This window comes from Lathamus discolor, chromosome 6 (assembly GCF_037157495.1).
Source record: "Lathamus discolor isolate bLatDis1 chromosome 6, bLatDis1.hap1, whole genome shotgun sequence".
In the NCBI taxonomy this organism is placed as follows: domain Eukaryota; kingdom Metazoa; phylum Chordata; class Aves; order Psittaciformes; family Psittacidae; genus Lathamus; species Lathamus discolor.
Window position 1 is genome coordinate 86,410,687 of NC_088889.1, and position 19,525 is coordinate 86,430,211.

Here is a 19,525-nt window from a genome sequence, read left to right on the forward strand (position 1 = left end):
CAGAATGGATCATTAAGGCATTCCCTATTAAGTCCCATGGAATATCAGCAATTGACAGGGAAAGAAGAAGAGTTCAATGTTCAGCAGCTGCTGCAATGACTTTTAAGCATTTTATGGAATATGGAAGTGATGAACAGTGAGATTAAAATCATCAGTAACAATCATTTGACTGCATAAACAGGACCCTGAATATGTTGTCATCTGGTTTAGGAAACAGGATTCAAAGGATTCACATGATCATCTCACATTTACTGAAAAACACTAGTTATAATATAGTAGTACTAGACTTGGCCTCTTACGCTTCACAATTCTCCTAGCAGGAAAAGCAGCTGCTTCGTGGGTCTCTCAGAAGAGAATTTCCTAACAATTCTGGAAATATGGCAGTGACATATTTGTTATCACGAATTCAAACCAGAAAAATAGCACTCAGAATATTACATTTTAATAGCAAATCAGCTGATACTCACAGGTAGAAAACCAAAGACAGAGAGACCAGCTGATTATCAAATCCAGGCCGCCAAAATTACAAACAACTAACACCCAGAAGCTAACACTACGCATAAAGGAAAGTAAAAAGTCCTTCTGGCCCTTACAAGATCAGTAAAAGCTCTGAAGGATGGAATTAAGTACAGCAAAACCACATGACCAGCAAACAACAAAAGCTTTTTATAACCCTTTAGGGTTCTTTAGGACCGCAAAAAAAAAAAAAATCAAGATCTTCAAAGCTGGCATCACAAGATTTTTCTAACATCACAATTTTTCCAGTATACAACGCAAACATATATGTACACTTCTGAAAGCAAAACACTTGAGGCTCCCATCCTTATAACCCTGCAGAAAGACACTCCAGAAAACCATTCCATACACAGGGAAAGTCATCTGCTCAGCACTTTACCAGCACTAATTTGTGCAAGGTTTCTTTCGGCTAAATGATTAATTTATCCCAAACCTACTTGTAAACAGCCATCATGTAAGAGCATCTTAAAAAACATGTTTAGTAACACAGCAAAAATCCTGTGTTCCACAAGAAGCCAGCAAATCACGTATTTGCCCCAATGGCACTAGAAGGCTAAGTGCCTTCTACTCCCAAGCCACTTGTGTAAGGAACTTTTGCCTCACCTTCCTATACATGAGATCTTTTGTAATCTAAAGATATTTGGCCAGTGTAATAGATGTAACACATCCATTACACTGATCTGTTACTTGGTTACTCCACACTTCTGCAATGTTAACATTGTCTTCTTGAAATCCTAAATGCTGAAATCCAATTTGTCTAACTCCTGTAGCAGCAGAACAATGCATCAATGTACAGCATATCCATTTCAGCATATCCATTTATGGCACTTAACAATCAAGAATCGGATCAGTGTCATCCTAAAAAGCAATTTACAGAAATTATTTCTTTTATGAGAAAGGTTTAACTTTCTTCCTGTTCTAAGAATCCTGGCCACCAGCAGGTGGTGTTTCTGGAAATCTCAAGTAGTTTTTCCCCCCTACAGATGAAATGCAAAACTCCACCTGCAATGCTGGTGGGTTTAAGCAAGGCTGAGGCTCCACATTCTCTGCAAAATAGGCTTGTTTTATCCATGTGATTTTTCAGCTGAGCAATCCTAAGAAGCATGAGGATGATGATGTATACCCGAAAAATTAAATACAAATAGGCAAAATGGGATCAACTTGAAGGTAGGAAAACTAGAATTTATATTGTCAGTTTAGCAAACAACCCTTCACAGCTGCTAGATTACTCTCAATAGAATATTCCTCTTTGGACAGTCCAGGGGCTTTTAAAATCATACTGCATATAACAGTAATTATTGCTTTATATCTATGTAAAACACGCTTAGTTACGATCGGCAAATAAATCTCTTCATTATTGATCAGCTGAGCTGTAGGTTTGAATGAACTACATAACCTTTAAAAGTGCTAGGGGCAGAAAGGAGGATGAAATGAACATTAGGTACAATAAAATGGGCAAATATGAGAGAAAAGATGCTTGACTAGCCCTAGTAAAAAAGAAACCAGCAGAAACAGGGTTAATTCTAGCCTTATAAGGCTGTTCAGCAGCACTTCAACTGCACACAAATTAGAACAACCCTGGGAATCTATAAAGCTTGTTTTATTGCCAAGGACATGCAGCAAGATCTGCATTTTGCTGCTGTAAACTATCCTTTATTTAAGACATTTTAAACCAGAACAGACTTTTATATGATGTTTTTTACTGCTGCATCATCAACAGGTGGCATTCACTACAGCTTTACACACCTAAATGCAAGTTCTCCCCGACACGACCGTTGAAGTTGGCACATCCATTAAGCGTGTACCCGAGCAAGAAACAGCCTTCTGTTGACCGGAGGAAAATCAGCTCTGCAGAAATGGAATTAAGGTAAAATAAAGCATTTCACAGTACAGGGTTACCTGTAATGCTTGTAATTGCTTGGCTTTTGGTGGCCTTTCAGGTGTAATTAAAATCTGACCACAGACCAACCTTTTAAAATCAACTGCTTAGACTGTTAACTTGTCTTGTATTTAAAGCAGTTTTACTGCCTTATTCAAAAATAAAAGGATGTTACATAAAAACCAACAGCTCACGTCTGGCTCCCATCGCTGCTTGAAACAAACACCAAGCTTTCTTCAAATAAGTGTAATTCCATATGGATATTTTAACGTAAAGACTGACATTATGATGATGATTTAAAACACAGCAACAGCTACTGTGTACTTATGCCTGTTTCATTAAGAAATAAAAGCTTTGGAACTGATAACCTTTATTTCTTTAAGAGTCTGCTAGCTACTTCTGTTAATATGAATATATTTAAGCAAACTCAGAGCTGTATTTCTAACTGAAAATATTCTACACTCCTACTCCATTAGTGGTCTGCTCCTTTTTCTCCCCCAGATTGTAAATTAGCAGGAACTGAGTCATTAAAATGTGGAAATATGCATGAATTTTACTAGCAAACAATTTAACTTTTTTTATTATGTTTTAGTGTAATTAAAATCAAGGGTTTGGGAAGAAGATGAAGATTAAAGCAATTCACAATATTTAAAATTTCACACACAGTACCCTGAGTTACAATTTTATCGCTGTTTTATTTGTTTGGGGTGTCTTTTTGTTTGTTTTATTCCTTTTAAATAAACTTCCAGCAATCCTTTAAGCCCATACCATTCACCGCATATAAGTAAACAAATCAGATAACTGGTATTTTCCATTCCTATCCGGAAGTCAGTGCAACACAATTAATCCCAAAGAAAAGCAAATTGAGTATAATAGTGTTGGTGTAAATCAATATGCTGCTTGTATTACCTTCATTTCTAAGACTTGACTTTCCTTCCTACTGAAAGCAGGAGGAACCAACTGCTTTTTATCTGTTGCCTTCTGAAGACACAGACTGCTACTTAACAGCCTTACAAGATGATGGTGAAATAAATATATACATCATATATACATATACACACACATATATAAACACAGATAAGGCTTTTTTCTCTGTTGACTAAATTCACTCATCTGATTTTCTCTATTTTTACATTTTCCAGTACTGACAGCATACAAAATTTTTACAGATCTGCCCTCATGACATACTATAATCTAGAGCAAAATGAAATTATTTTAACTAAACCTTTGTATATACATTCAAACATTATGTTTTCTACAACCTCATCTGTGGATGTAAAGTTAGCAGAAGCCTATGGCACATGGTACAATGCTGGATTACGAGATTAATCATTTTCCATTTACTAATTGCAGGTCCAAGGATGTTCATCGATTATTAAAAGTAAACAAATGGAGCTAAAAGTCTGCCTTCCAGCGTGCATGAAGAAACACCGTTGATGAAAAGCTTTTGTTAAAGAGACCCAAGTACCATAATGGTAAAAAGATTCCTACATGATTTTAAGGCATACAGGAACTGCAAATTCTCTCATTTGCAATGTATATAGTGTCCTGTAAAAAAAAAAAAAACCTTAAGAAATGTACTATATGTACTGTTATATTTCAGTCAATGTTAACTAATTTGACTTCTAAAGAATTTTAATTTCCTATATGAAAGTGTACATTCTTTTTCAATCCAATCAAAAAGCTTACCTTGAACTTGGCTGAAAACAACAAAAAACTTGATTTTTTTGGCATTACCACCAAACTGTGAGTACTAGTATCTTTTCCGCAGATACTTCAACCATGGAAACTTACTCTGCCTCATTATCACCCATTATATGTAATGGCACAACTTTTAACCTGAATGGATCACATTTGTGTAATGAAAGCTTATCTTCTAGATTAGCTGATAAATCAGAACACCAACAATATGTTATTGGTCTTTTCTTATCATGTCTTTACACAATATTTCTTTTTCCCATTGGTTTTGTAGGAAACATTCTGATACTGGTTGTCAACATAAGCTTTCGTGAAAAAATGACTATTCCAGACCTTTACTTCATAAACCTTGCAGTAGCTGATCTCATTTTAGTTGCTGATTCTCTTATTGAGGTTTTTAATCTTGATGAAAAGTATTATGATATCACTATTATTTGTACCTTTATGTCTTTGTTCCTTCAGATCAACATGTATAGCAGCATTTTCTTTCTGACATGGATGAGTTTTGACAGATACATAGCACTGGCAAAAGTAATGAGGTCCAACATATTTCGCACTATGCAACACGCTAGAATAAGCTGTGGTCTCATATGGATGGCATCTATTTCTGCAGCACTAGTTCCATTTACAGCTGTACATTTACAACACACCGGAGAGGTCTATTTTTGTTTTGCAGATGTAAAAGAAATCCAATGGCTAGAAATAACCTTGGGGTTTATTATCCCCTTTGTGATCATCGGTCTTTGTTACTCACTAATTGTTCGAGTTCTTATAAAAGCCCACAAGCACAGGAGTCTTCGTCTGCGGCGACAGAAGGCTCTTCGAATGATTTTTGTTGTTGTCTTGGTTTTCTTTATCTGCTGGCTACCTGAAAACGTCTTCATTAGTGTTCAACTTCTTCAAAAGAAAAGCGAGCCTGTGTCTTCAAGCAGCCCATCCTTCAGACATGATTATCCTTTAACAGGACATATTGTGAACCTAGCAGCTTTTTCTAATAGCTGTTTGAACCCTTTAATTTACAGTTTTCTAGGAGAAACCTTCAGAGACAAACTGAGACTGTACATTGAACAGAAAACAAAAATGTCAACACTGCATCGCTTTTGTCAGGCTGCCTTCACGTCTGTCATTCCTGACAGTAATGAGCAATCAGAAGTCTGATTTAGGAGTAGCTGTATAAAGCATATGACTGTGAAGTTGTGCAAACAGTGAACAAAAGGCTTGCTACTAACAGAAAAAAGTGCATTTGTGTGTGTGTGTGTATATATATATATATTAGTATCACTCTACTGAGTACTGAAGGTTTATATTCAAAATGTTTTTATGATGACTTAAATGTAGAAGCATATGTTTTAGTCAGATTTAATTATGAACAGGATTATTAAATGCTGAGCACTGAAGGAGCTTTATTTTATATTACATATGTATGAACAACAATATAGAGGAAAATTTTATCAAGCTACAAAGACTCCAGATGTAACCCACTGATCAGAGATGCTACTTTGCTGGTGTATATAAAGTACTTCCACCAAAATAATGAAGCTGCCATAGCAGTGGGGAAAAAAAATCATTACAACTTATTGACATGGAGATGCAGAAAACATTGATTTTTTTATCCAAGTATGTTAAGATAAATTACTTTGCTTAGAAGAACTACGGAGTACTATTGTCATGGTATTCTAGCATGTCTTCCATGATGAGCTTTCTCTAAATCTTAATATAATCTAGCATGGTGGTTAGTTTTCGTCTCATAAACGTAATCTACTGTTTACATCAGCACTTGATCAAAACTGAAATCATCCGTAACTATATTGCTCATCTCAAAGAATTTCACAGAAGCAAAATGTAATGCTTCATTCTACCTTTTAAAGATTGCCCAAGTCAATCTTTCCCAGGACAGACATAATTGGGCCTTTCACCAAAAAGACCAGTGCGCATATACCCACATTCATATCTGCCTTCAGATTTAAATGCAAGTTTCACAAGATCTCTTTACATTTAGCAGCCTGTTTTGATTGCCAGGACAAACTGCTGTGGCTTTAAAGTTTCGTTCTTGCAAAAGAGTATAAAAAATGCTTATGAAAATGACAGAAACCCAAGTTTTTAGAAAGGGAGAATTTATGCAATTGGGAGCGTGATTAGTTATTATCAGATCTGGATTCTGTGCACCCTTCATCCCATCTCCAGAAACTACTGACCTTTCAAGATTTTAAGATGCATGTTGGTTGCTTTGTTCATCTGAAGATTAATTATACTAAGAAAACAAAGGTTAGAACCATGTACTTGAAAATGATAGGTTTCAATTTCTGCTAGAAAATAACTTGGGTTTCAATCTGATTGATGTTTAGCACAAATTACTGCTGAACTTGTTCAGAGGAAGCTATAAAGTTGCTAGAGATTAGTGTGCAAGATCATTAAAACATCACCTGCTGCATCTCTGAAGCGAACAAACTCATTTCACCTCTGTGCTCATTGAGTTAAGCACCAGAACTCTGCAGAATAAGATGCTCTGTTCTATTTTCAAATGTCATATATGAATTAATTAGCACATTAATGGATTTTAAAGGATTTTTAAAGATACACACAAAACAATAACTAAAGTTACTAAGCAATAAAAATAAAAATAATAAAAAAAAAACAACAGTGAAAACAATGATTCCACTCATATTTCTCACGAAATATTTAGAGCTTCCTAGTGGAAGCTTCGGCCACAAAAGACCTGACCTAAAAACAGAAAGGCCACAAGACGATGACTGAATTTGAAATAGACAGCTAAGATATTCCTGCAAGTGAAACAGGAACTGCAGGGTGGAGTTTGTGGCAACTCCTGATTATTTTCAAGTGACTGCTAATCACAGTCTAAGAAAAAATGTCATTTAGTCACATCTTCCCTGTAGAACACCAAACAGATCTTCTCCCAAGAAAGGTGCAAGCAATGTCATGCCTTCTCTGCACAGAACGAATAACCAAACACTTAGCAAGAAATTCACGGCACCTTGCTTCATCACACGCTGCCCTTCTTCCTCATTATGTTCACTTTAGAATTAGACACAGTTACTCATGTCCTAGTGACTGCCAATGTACATTAATCACACCTTGGAAGATGGCTATTTTAGACAACACAGAACTGAAGGAATGGATAATTCTCTTGGCAATACAATTCTGTGAAGTCAGACACATCTTCAGAGATAACAGATGTACGAGGTTTGGGTCATCTTGACACTTGCCACAAATAAATAACGTACTTGGGGTTACAGAAATACACTTTCCCTGTTGTAGTTGTTGCTTATTTTATTTTTATAGGAGTAAACTTCTTTCCCCTCCTCCTTCCTTCCAATAAAGGAATCTGGGTTTTGATAAAGGCTACAGTAGAAGCCCTTTCATCACTACTGTAGGTAATAAACCAAGAAAGCGGTTTTGCTCAGACACCTATGATAATAAACAGACAATAATATCAAATACCTGCTCATGCATACTATGAAATAGTTTGTTTCTACATGATCATATGCAATAATGTCCTGCTATCACAGTGAAATCTAGTAAAGAACAGATTACTATAGTATCAAGAAATTAGTATTTACTCAAGTTGAAATGACCTATTGCATATCTAAAACCAATTTACAAATCTAAGCTACCTGATGAGTTTCCCGATATCAGTATTTTGGTACAGGCTTATGAACTGTGCCTGAAATAACAAAATTTAAACAGATTGCTTCCTTTAAATAAAAAGTACTCTCCCAAGTGGAAAGAAATTGCACACTTCTTCCCAAAAGTTTAGGGTTTTCTTAACAGCAACTATGTACAAAGTAGCATTTACAGAAATGCCATACAACTTTCATGTATTTGTATATAGAACATGCTTTCTGCAGCTTATCACCTTGCACTAACTCATTACTATGGCTTACCCATGAACCAAAAAGACCTGTGCTTTATGTAGTTTTCTTTAAAATTAAAAAGCGTGATGAACATTTAAGAAAACCTTTTCCGAAGTGTAGGGAAAGAGGGAATTGGAGTTAGAATTTCGATATAACTTCTTCACTTTTCTCTCTGGTCTCTCACAAATTGTTTAAGGAAAGAATTCCATATGCCTCCCTAAAATGCTACAGTGATAAAAACTCTGAAGTTTAAAAACCTGTTTCTCACAGATGCTTACAGTCTTTGCTGTAATAGTCTATGTCAAGTCTCCAGACAAGAAAAGACTAATACTAAGGAAAGCACACAGAGAAAAAGAAAAAATGAAGAAATAAAATTAAAGAATCCCTCAAACCACTAACTGCTTTTGCAAATAACACCTTAACATAAAAAGGTCTTGAATGCACAAAGTATTACTGAGTATCTAGAAACAAAATAAATTCAAGCTGCACAAACTAGCACCAGTCTGAACCTGATGTGATTGAAAGCAATGGTCTTCATTCAGCTGTGTCAAAATGTATGAGAAAAATACTCATCTGAGACCATTTAAACATGTCTCAGAGATGCTGTGACTCTGTATCCTTGTAACAATATTGGGGAGACACACTAAGTACTGACTGTGCAGACACAACACAACCACATCTAAAAAAAAACCCCACAGTCTGCCTGAAGTTAAAGCTTGATCCATGTGTGAGAAGTGCTCCATGATGTGAGGGCATGTGAAACGGAATTTGAATCAATGAGTCAGGCAATCCCAAATTCTCTGCAAGATTTTGACATAATACAGGCAACACGTGAGAGAAGTCACTCCTCCGCAGAAAATGAGAACACGGGCATTCAGAACAGCCAATCCACCAATTCCGAAAGACAAGATACGCTATAAAATAAATAACAAAGTTTAAAAAAAAACCAGAATTCTTAAAACATTGTTTTCTTCAATACTGTTCCTAGTAAATGAAAAAGATACAGATTCATCTTCTATTTCCCCAACGTAATCTGACATTTCTATTATTAATCAAAAATGGCTTATCTGGCATAGAAAATCCATTCTAAATTTGCAGAAGCAAGCTCATAAAAAAAACATTGAGCACAAAGTTTTAACAAGGAAATGCTTTTAGAATTTCAGACTAAATATCTGTGTTTTAAACAGAATTCACTGCCTGTACAGTGCAGGCTCTAATCCTTCTTCCAAGCATCAAGTCATGTCAGAAACTAATGGAATTTTTTCCTGTGTAAGGATTTTGCTGTATTCTTTCAGCTGTTTATTAAGATTGCAGAAGGGAAAAGGTTGTCTGGACAATTTTAAATGGTTAGGATCATCACATTAAAAAATGCATTAAAAAGTGGTTTACCGTAAGTAAAAGCATGTTAAGTTCAACCCTGATTATCATTTAATTCCATTTGAACTTGTTTCTGCATTAAGCAGGAAAAAGAAGTTTGTGTATGAAGAAGGCAGGTTTAAATTTTAATAGCTATTCATGCAGGTGAACCAATGAACTAATTTGATTTTGATTGAAAACAACAAAGATTGGGGTTTGATTTTAATTTAAAGGACAGTATCCTTCCGTTCCACTCCAAAAATCTCATCTTACCCATTCAGACCATCAGACAAATATTTAAAACTGTCATCCGAGAAGAGCATAGGGACAAATTCCTTAATTCAATTGATTGAATCTTTGCAATGTAATCTTACATCGGACATGTAAATTTAGTCTTACATTACCAGACATCTCCAGCAGCCCAGCAGTACACAGTGAGACCCAGTCAGTCCTCCTTCAGAGACTGCTCATGTTAAGAAATTATTATTATTACCTTCTGCTTAATAATTATGTCACTAATAAACCATTTCCACCTTGGAATTGCACTTTATCTTACTTATATTAAGTCTGCAATGACAGAGGATAGGGAACAAGCGATTTTTTAGACATGCATACAGACCATCTTTTCTGTACACTCTTAAGCCCTGCTGCCATGGAGGTATACTGTGGTGCGTGCCCTCAGCTATGTTTTAAAGATGCTAGACTGGAAAACTTGAACACCCTCCATTCATATTTATAATTTAGGTGTCCTTTCTTCAACAGCATTGTCCAAACTATTTATTCCACATTGACATATGATACACCAAACTTTCAGCCTCAGCTTTTGGCTTCCTTTTAGTTCCATTCCATTTTATGGCAGCATGACACAGCCAGGAGCTAAGAATAAACAGCTGCACACTGAGCCAGCCACCCAGGATGACAACAAAAGAGCAATGGCTCCTCAGGACTTCAGATACTCCAGATCTGCTTATTACTTTCAGCTCAGCCTCTTACATGTTACTTCAGTTCTTTTACTTACGTCCAGTGAATTCCACTACAAAATTCAGAGATGATTTTCTGAGTCTCATAAAACCTGTGCGAGACCATTTAGAATGGCTTTTGAAGTTGTTCAACCCCGATGACAAAACCACATTCAAGTTTCCAGCCTATGATCTCAGATTGTTCAAACAGTCTGCTACAGATATATACAGAAGTTTTAAAGTTCTAAATATGCATTACCAAAAAGCAAAACCTAACTTTTTTAATATACCTACTCTAAATAAGCCTTTAATGCAGCAGGGTAAGCCTTTCCAAAGCAGCAACTTTGCTTACAAGACCCAGCTCTCTCAACCTGCAAGCAAAATGACTGAAAAAGGTTTAAAAATCTTTTCAAACTGCATGGAATGTATTTTCTTTAAAGACTTCAGAAAAACCGTGAAAAAAAGACAAATTAAAGAAACAGGAAAATTATTGGAATAGTACTACATTATCCTTAGAAATTGAAGTTAAAACTATTTCTACAGAAAGAGCTCGGTGGTAGAATTGCCTAATAGTGGAGGAGATAAATTGGCTTTCTGCCTCAGCAGCAAAAACATTTCCTTTCCTGGGCATTCTCTCAATAGAAATTATAATATAATGACAAATAGATTTTCTTCCTTTCATTCTCTCCCCATTCAGAACTACAAAAGAGAAACAGCCTTTACCTGACTGCAGTAACCTGCTAACTCTTGTGTTCCAGTACTTAGTTATGAGTGAAGTGCACACAGCAAATGGAGAAAGAAATCAAGGCAAGAGCTCACTTAAACAAGGTGATTATATTCCAAACATCTGATGACCGAGTAGCAAGACAAGAAGATAATACAGATAGTGACACCTGTGAGAACATATTTATAAACACGCATGATTTTCAAATACGTACAGTCAAGAAGTGTCACTTCTGATATTAAATGCTTACAATTCTTAAAACAGTGAGAAATGCGATGTTACTTTTGTACTGTAACGTAAGATGCCTGATGCTGCATGGCCCTGTTGAATGTCGTGTGATCAGAAGCAGACACTTGCTGGCAGATGTGCTGCTAAAGTTGACATCAGATCACAGAGACCTCATGGCACACTCTGTCCATAACAAGGGGTCCAAGAGGATCCCCTGCTAGATGTGTGTTCTTCTTGACTCTCTCTGATACAGCTTAAGACCTATTGGGTCTTGCCCAGAAGATTTTATTACAAGAGCTATGAAAACAAACAAGCAAAAAAAACCCCAAACCCCACAGGTTTGTTAAAAATGCCTTTAGGAAGTCATGGAGCTACAGACTTGGACAATGGAAGATAAGCATTTCATAATAAAATAGGAAAACCTTGCCTATTCCAAAGGTAACTAGAAAAAAAGAACCAGCCAATGAGGTACATGAAGGCTCCAAAGTCAACAGTGAGTCCCCCAAAAGGCCATGACTGATTTCAGTGAGTTTTATATTACAGCTCAGTGTAACAGTTCTGTAACCACCTAGTTATTTTGCAGGTGGGTAAATAACTCCCATTTATGATTCAGTATGTAAAGGTAGGCTAGAATGGCAGTTATTAGCAGCATAGACTCTGAGAACCACAGAATAGTTAGGGTTGGAAAGGACCTTAAGATTATCTAGTTCCAACCCCCCCTACGATGGGCAGGGACACCTCACACTAACCTATGTCACCCAAGGCACTGTCCAACCTGGCCTTGAACACTGCCAGGGATGGAGCATTCACAACTTCCCTGGGCAGCCCATTCCAGTGCCTCACCACCCTAACAGGAAAGAATTTCTTCCTTATATCCAATTTAAACTTCCCCTGTTTAAGTTCTAAACCTTCACCCCTTGTCCTATCACTACAGTCCCTAATGAACAGTCCATCCCCAGCATCCCTATAGGCCCCCTTCAGATATGGAAGGCTGCTATGAGGTCTCCACGCAGCCTTCTCTTCTCCAGGCTGAACAGCCCCAACTTTCTCAGCCTGTCTTCATACAGGAGGTGCTCCAGTCCCCTGATCATCCTCGTGGCCTCCTCTGGACTTGTTCCAACAGTTCCATGTCCTTTTTATGTTGAGGACACCAGAACTGCACACAATACTCCAGGTGAGGTCTCAGGAGAGCAGAGTAGAGGGGCAGGATCACCTCCTTCAACCTGCTAGTCACGCTCCTTTTGATGCAGCCTAAGCATGCATACTTAAGATTCACTATCCCCTTTTATATAACCCTCCCTGCTCCCTTTTTAAGCGATGCAGCTCTAAGTCTTCAGTACATTCTCTGAACAGCTTCAACATTTCAGACTGTATGATGGTAGGAGCAGAGTTTTGTCTTCCCTTGGGTATACATGCTGTTTGCAAAAGCCTGGTTTACAGATGCAAATTATTAAGATAATGCTGAGAAATTTAATAAAACATTGATTAATTATCTTCTGTTCAATGTCCTGCAGAACTCTTGTGGGATTCAATTAGAAACAGGTAAATGCATTCAAAAGACAGAGTGTGGTTCTTTAAGCAAGAGATTCCCCTGTCAAATACCTTCGTGCTTATACTGTCATTATTTCAGGCAGCTTCTAAAAGTCTAAAGATGAATTTTCTGTTCTAATTACCTGTTGGATGTAGCAGACAAGCACTTTCCAATTATGAATTAATGTCTGTGGCTTTGATCTAATACCCAAGAGCCACTTTATCTATGCTGTAATTTATTAACATACATAAATATACACTAATCTTTCCTGTGGTTCACAATATTAGATCAAAACAGAAAAGATATTTTAGAGGAGGAAACTTCTGGTGAAATAAATGTAATTTCTCATTCATACTATGGAAGCAGCCATCATCCCCCCTTTACCTGATCCAAAATGTGATGGTTGTTTTAAACCTGTTCCATCAACACACAGTGATTTGTACTTCATTAAAATCCTTACACCAGACTCCCATATTGTTTAAAAAAGAAAAAGGTATCATTCTGTCAAAGATGAGGAAAAAACAGCTGCTTTTTAGACTAAGCATATTTTAAATATTCAAGTCTGTCCTATTTGAGGCTTTTTTTTATAAATTAACATAAAAAAATATAGTACCAAGAGCAATAAAAAGGAAGTAACAAATACACAAGAATCAGGCTTGCATTAATCTGTTATACTGTGCACACTTCCAAGTTTCAAGCCCTGTCAAGAACCTGCCTCTGAATGCCTATTTCTCTGTTCTTTATCCTCTATCAGAGTATAGCAAACATTTATCCTTTCAAGCTTACAACTTAATTTCTTGCCAAATGGAATATATTTTCTGAATTCAAACATGTAACAGGGCTTTATTTTTTTAACTGAACTTATAAATATTTTGAGGTTTTGTGCCAAATTTTCTACATTCAGCAATTTGGGTCTTTTCCAGCCATTTTCATTTATGATCTCTATCTATGATGAGTTGGAAGTTATTAACACAGAACCCTCAAAAAAATCATAACTGACAAGAGGCAGAAAATAGTGCTGTCATTGGACTGGAGCTGAGCGACCCGCAGTCAAGCATACCTACCCTCTGCTCCTTACTCCCACAACTGCTTGATGACTGCTACTCACCAAATTCAGCCCACAGGTGGGAATCCTATGCTGAATTTCCATTTTGTGAAAGTATTTGCAGCTAAGTCATGAAAGCAAAGATTTATACTGGAAACCTAACAAGAACCATCAAGGAAGGTCTCACCACTAAGTAAAAAATAGGGGCTGAGAGGAAACATCAAGTATGTGGTCCAAGAAGAGAATGAAGAATTTCCCTTCTTAATAGCAAAGGAGGGACGGTTGTGTTTCACCATCAAACTCACTTTAGTACCTTGGTTATATTAATAAAAGTGAAGAATTAACTTTGAATGTCTACAGATTAAGGCAAAACCCCAGAATTAGCATGAAACTCTCACTGGCTAATATGTAATAAAGAATGCACAATTCCTTTAAACAAAAGTAAGAAATACACCACATATTGTTTATACCAAACACAGTTGGGGACGTGAGCCTTTCGCCTGGGAAAACCATCTTCAAAGTAGCAACTGTTTTCCCAGCTGTGAATACTCTTTCCTGGGAAATCTGTTCCTACCGTTACAAAAATAATTTTCAAAGGAATGTAAAATTATTCAGCCTAATCTATGCATATCCATATTTCAGACACTAGTTTGTACCTCCTTAGGCCTGTCTGTTTACAAAAGGCCTCCTATTCACTATTAACACTATACTGTGTCACAATCAAATTTACCTCTTTTAATAAATAAATAAATGTATGGCTAAATTAATAAGACTATTTACAGCAACTCTATCAATATTCTGATGGAAAAGTCTTCACAGGAAACAAATGTTTCAGTCCCATAAGCAGCTACCCTCAAAGTTTGGGTGGGCTTTTATAATTTTCTTTTTCCTAATTTGAGAAATATTGCATAGATAAGAAAGCAGACAAACCACCAAGTAATGTGTCATACAGTGAGTCAGAAACGCCAAATTGATTTATAGCTTCATGACTGTTTTTCAACTACCATGAAGGCCATCATATAGTAGGGCAATAAGAAGCCAATGGGACAGCAAACAGTAAATTTGTCTGTGCAAGTGAAAAAAACCCCACAAATAAACCAAGAACAAGCATTCAACTGAAAGACAGCCCAAAGAAAAGAGAAATAGGCCCAACATTTCAATTACAGACTGACCAAAACCAGCAGACTAACAAGAGCATACTAATATCCATACTGACATTTAACTTTGCTATTTTGAGAAATAGCTATCACCCACCCACCCCCCTTTACCACCGGACCACTGCTAACTGCTGATGCACCCTTACATCAGGCATCGGAGACGGGGAAAAAATATGAAAGATTATGTCACCTTCTCGTCATAACATGGACAAAATTCTATCTGCATGTTAGAAATACTTCAAAGATTGTCAAAAAGACAGAACAAGATACTTATTTTATGGGGTTATGCAAAATAAAATTAACTTTTTGGAATTTACTTTCCTTTTTTCAATATTTAATATCTTTTTTTCTACATATGTCTTAAACGAAAATAATAACCCTGCATAATGTTCTTTACTGTGAGGGTGCTGAGGTGCTGGCACAGGGTGCCTGAGAAGCTGTGGCTGCCCCATCCCTGGCAGCATTCACGGCCAGGCTGGACAGGGCTTGAAGCAACCTGCTCTAGTGGAAGGTGTCCCTGCCCATGGCAGGCGGTTGGAACTAGAGAGCTTTAAGGTCCTTTCCAAACCAAACCATTGTGTGATTCTGTGATAACACTAATGCATACAACAGAGGATTAAGCCAGTAAAGCAAAACAAAACAAATGCAGGAAGTGTTGATAGTGGAATTGCAATGCGAACAGTTTCCAAAATACATTTTTAATGCATATAAGATACAGCTAATATTGGTAGTCTGGTAATCAGAAGAAAATCTTGCAACATCACATTATGTTGTAACTTTATGGTATTTTTCAGGATGGGAAAATACATAGCAAGTTATTTTGATGCTTACAAGATAAACTTCCCATTAACTAAAGAAAAATAATTAATGGAACAATAAGGGATTAGTGAGTTTGTTTACAAATCATCCACAGCTCAATATTTCAACAACAGGCTTTGATATGAATTAGTGGGTTGTCAAATAAATAAATACACTTTCTGATGACAGCTTTATAGTATCTGCTTGATGGGGTTTGTAGCACGAATGTCTGGTTTGCATTTATTAAACATTCAAATTACTACCCCAGTTACCTCATGACAAGCAGCATTAGAGATCATATCAGAGTAATATCCCCAGCTATTCCACCAAGCTCATGCCAAAACATTCATGTCCACAGCTTAAACATAATCTTATGGGCTTCTCCACCACTACAAATAATGATTTTAAATAATCATTTTTCTGTGGTTTGCTCTGCTGTAGTACTAGCTTAATAACTCTTTGGTCTTTCTGATAACCTCCAAAAAGCTGAACAGAAAAACCTTTTCACTACAAATTTTGCCATTTTCCATTTAGCAAACAGATCTTCCTGTTTGGGCACCTGCACACAAGCCCTCTGAGTAAAGAAAGACCATGAGCCACTTGTTTATTTGCCATTGTTTGTACTATCCCTATGGAATCTCAAAAATTAAATTCCTTTCCCACTGATTATGCCTTTATCTGGGGAAAACGTTGATTCCTCCTCCTCCAACCATTTGCAATGCTGATAGCAAGGAACATACAAGGGAACCCACTGACTGTATGAGCCTTATCTAAAGTACCCTTCAACCAGGATTTGATTCATAAAGACTGACTGCCTCTAATTACTGTAACTTTCCTTGAAGTTACAATGTTTACCAGACTAAACTGGGAAAACCAGGAAATTAATATTGCTTTCTATGGATTATATATTGGCTAATAGATGTTCAGCTCTGGAAGAATTTGTTACTGTTCTGTGGAAACCCTGCAGCTCTGAAAACAACTGGAGAAACAAGATTTCCCCTTAAAATTATAAGGTTAAAGGATCCTTTGATACAGTGAGGTCATTCTGGGTATAACTCGAATAGCCTTCATAAACAAAGCAACCACAACATGTTGTTCCCTATCTACAGTGTTGTGTCAGTACTGCTGTTTCAGTAAGTTTTGTGGCACTATGGCAGCTGAAATTTCGAAAAGTGAGGAAATCCATAAACAGAAGCCAGACAAGGGAATTGCAAACAAGCACTTCTAATGCTTCTGTTATTTCAAGATGACATGTTAACAACATCATAAAGATTTTTTTTTCAGAGAACTGAAACATTGATTTGTCTCAGACAAGGTCCTTCAGAAAGTTTTTCTTTCAGAAGCCAGTATTTAACTTCAAACCACCAGTAAAGACAGCACATTTTAGATCTTCTTTATGCCTGTGTCACTTGACAAGTCAAAAGAATAAATGCAAACTGTCAGAAGGATTAACATACAAGTATGTTAGTAAACTACAAAATCAATGAAAGGAAGAAAGTAAAACTGATGTCCAGGCATTTAAACAAAACAAACAATAAAAATCAATGTTTAAAATCCAAGGTTTATTGCCAAGTAGCTTAATAAAACAGTAACATTATGAAAATCTGTCAGAATAAACACAGGTCTGAATTAAGTTTTAAAACTTGCATTGCTCAGCTCCACTAGACACGTGTCATTTAAAACTATGTGGTTGTAAGATCATTCATGAAAACATTTAGATTGGTCTTGAATTGCTCATTGCTATTTAACATAAACAGAAGAAATTGAATAGATGAAAATCGATAAAACATCAAGATTACTCTGAAAGGTCAAGCTGTTCCAAGGAAAAATGCTTTGGTCTTAGGCTGGTAAGAGTTTTTGAAACAAATTTCAGGAAGGAATGACCAATGTACACTAAATCCAGTCACTTCAAATACATTTCAACTTGCCTGCCTGCAGCTCTATAACAAAATCAATTAGAGATTTACATTTTCCACTTTGGAGACTAAAAGTGCTGTACTAGAATAGGAAAAAAAAAGTAAATCACAGGAAAGTGACAATGAACCAGTGAAAACTCTCTCCCACCAAAAGCAATGTGTCATATATCTATCTTTGAGTTCTTTCCATCACATATGAGACTCCTTAGGAGAAACTGGAGTCTACCCATCCTTACTTTAAGAATGCCAAAAACAAGTTTTCTTTAATTCAGCTGCTGCATTAAAAGTCAATCACAGCTCATCAGAGTCCAGTCATCATGATTCAGGAATTTCTGTAAATATATCAAGGTTCCAGTTTATTTTAAAGTAACAGAAATAAAATTAAAGTAAGGCTGCAAAATAAACATTCTCAGCAGTTGCCTTAATTTTTGTTCCAAATTTCTTCTTTGGAACCATCCCAACTAACTGAGCATATCACTGCAGCCTCAGAGTGCCTCCTGATCTTCCTGTACACACAAAACAATTTTACCTTGTTTTCTACTACATTTTCCATGCTGTCAAGGTTTGGTGACCAAAAGCATTTTGAAGCATAACTGCCATTGTGACTTAACTGAGTACATCACCCAAAGCTGGGAGCATACATCCTGAACAGCCATCATAAACTGGCAAAGAGGTAACTTCCATTAATTGTTTCTGAAGTAAAATTGTTTTAAGATCTGCCTAAACATTTTTTATTCTCTACAGCCATTTCAAACAAAAAAGAAAAAAGTGGCCTACTAACTTACACTTTCCTACTATCAACAACTACAGCTTATAAAGCTGATGCCAAAAATGGCTTGTCATAGACCTTATATGGTACTCCCTAAAACTAACACTATATACATGTTTAAGCCACCCACTGACACCAACTTTTATAATTCCAGGAACTGTTGTGCCTAGTAGTGTTCCCCAACAGTATTAAGGATTCTTCTTTGCATTTCACACTTGCTTTTTTTTTTCACAGTCCTACAGTCTGCATGGCCAACAAAAAACGGGGGGGTTCCAAGAATTTACCAGTTGACATCAGATGGTCCAAAAAGGTCCCACTTGCAAAGGGTTTGAAGCCCAACAGGGACTTTTTCTATTTCTACATGAAATTGACACAATATATTTTTAATTTTGACATTTCAAATTCACACTGGTTTATGCTAGAAAATTATTCTCATGCAAATTGAATTATAGTACTGTGAACCTAAAGTCTATAATACACACCCTACATAGAAAATGAGAAACATTCCCTTTTATTAAGCTGTAAATACCAGATTTCCTATTTTTGCTCTGATATAGACACAGGTGTAATCTTTTCCTACTTAAGAACATTTCTGCTGAGTTCATAACTGCATGAATTTATAGAGCTCTGACTAGCTACTGCCAATAGGCTGGCTTTTAGCATACTATGCTTCACAAACTCTAAATATAGCCAGAGATGCTTATGTATGAAAAACCTCTCAAAAAATATTCTTGCCAATGAACTTTATTAGTCTAATAACGAAATAAGAAGTACTACCTTTTAGTTATATGATCTCCATTGACCTATACATCTCCTGATAAATGAACAATCAGCTTTTCACATCTATTTTATGTTAGGTCAGGAAACCTAAGAGAGTTTTTAAGACTATGGTTTAACATCACCTTGAGAAGTCTTGAGAAAAAGTCCTTTGGAAGTCCTTTGCCTTCTCTTCTCTGCTTCTTGACATTATCAAACCACTCTGTATTTCTTTGATTCACATTCCAGAGTAACCACTCAGAGCAGCAGAACTTAATTACCCTGTTTATGTACCATTTCCATCGCAAAAAACTTAGAGCT

At 36.4% G+C, this 19,525-nt stretch overlaps 2 protein-coding genes across 6 annotated transcripts in view; one reads left to right on the forward strand and one right to left on the reverse strand.

Moving 5' to 3' along the window:
- C6H7orf50 (chromosome 6 C7orf50 homolog) overlaps nucleotides 1-19,525 on the reverse strand; it is a 134,092-nt gene that overhangs the window by 109,337 nt on the left and 5,230 nt on the right. The gene's annotated exons all lie outside the window — the stretch shown is intronic.
- Nucleotides 1,584-7,680, forward strand: GPER1 (G protein-coupled estrogen receptor 1). Of its 2 annotated transcripts, XR_010613696.1 has the most exons (4): nucleotides 1,584-1,683; nucleotides 2,237-2,383; nucleotides 3,749-3,870; nucleotides 4,556-4,639. XR_010613696.1 is itself a non-coding variant. In XM_065684448.1 (3 exons), the coding sequence occupies exon 3, from the start codon at nucleotides 4,178-4,180 to the stop codon at nucleotides 5,249-5,251; it is 1,074 nt and encodes a 357-aa protein (XP_065540520.1). In that variant the 5' UTR covers nucleotides 1,584-1,683; nucleotides 2,237-2,383; nucleotides 3,749-4,177; the 3' UTR covers nucleotides 5,252-7,680. The 2 variants fall into 2 exon arrangements, 1 of the variants encoding a protein (XP_065540520.1); XM_065684448.1 differs by having other exon boundaries at nucleotides 3,749-7,680.

Excerpts from the sequence above, each read along its gene's own strand:
- GPER1 (XM_065684448.1), top strand. The coding sequence starts at position 4,178 with ATGGAAACTTACTCTGCCTCATTATCACCCATTATATGTAATGGCACA.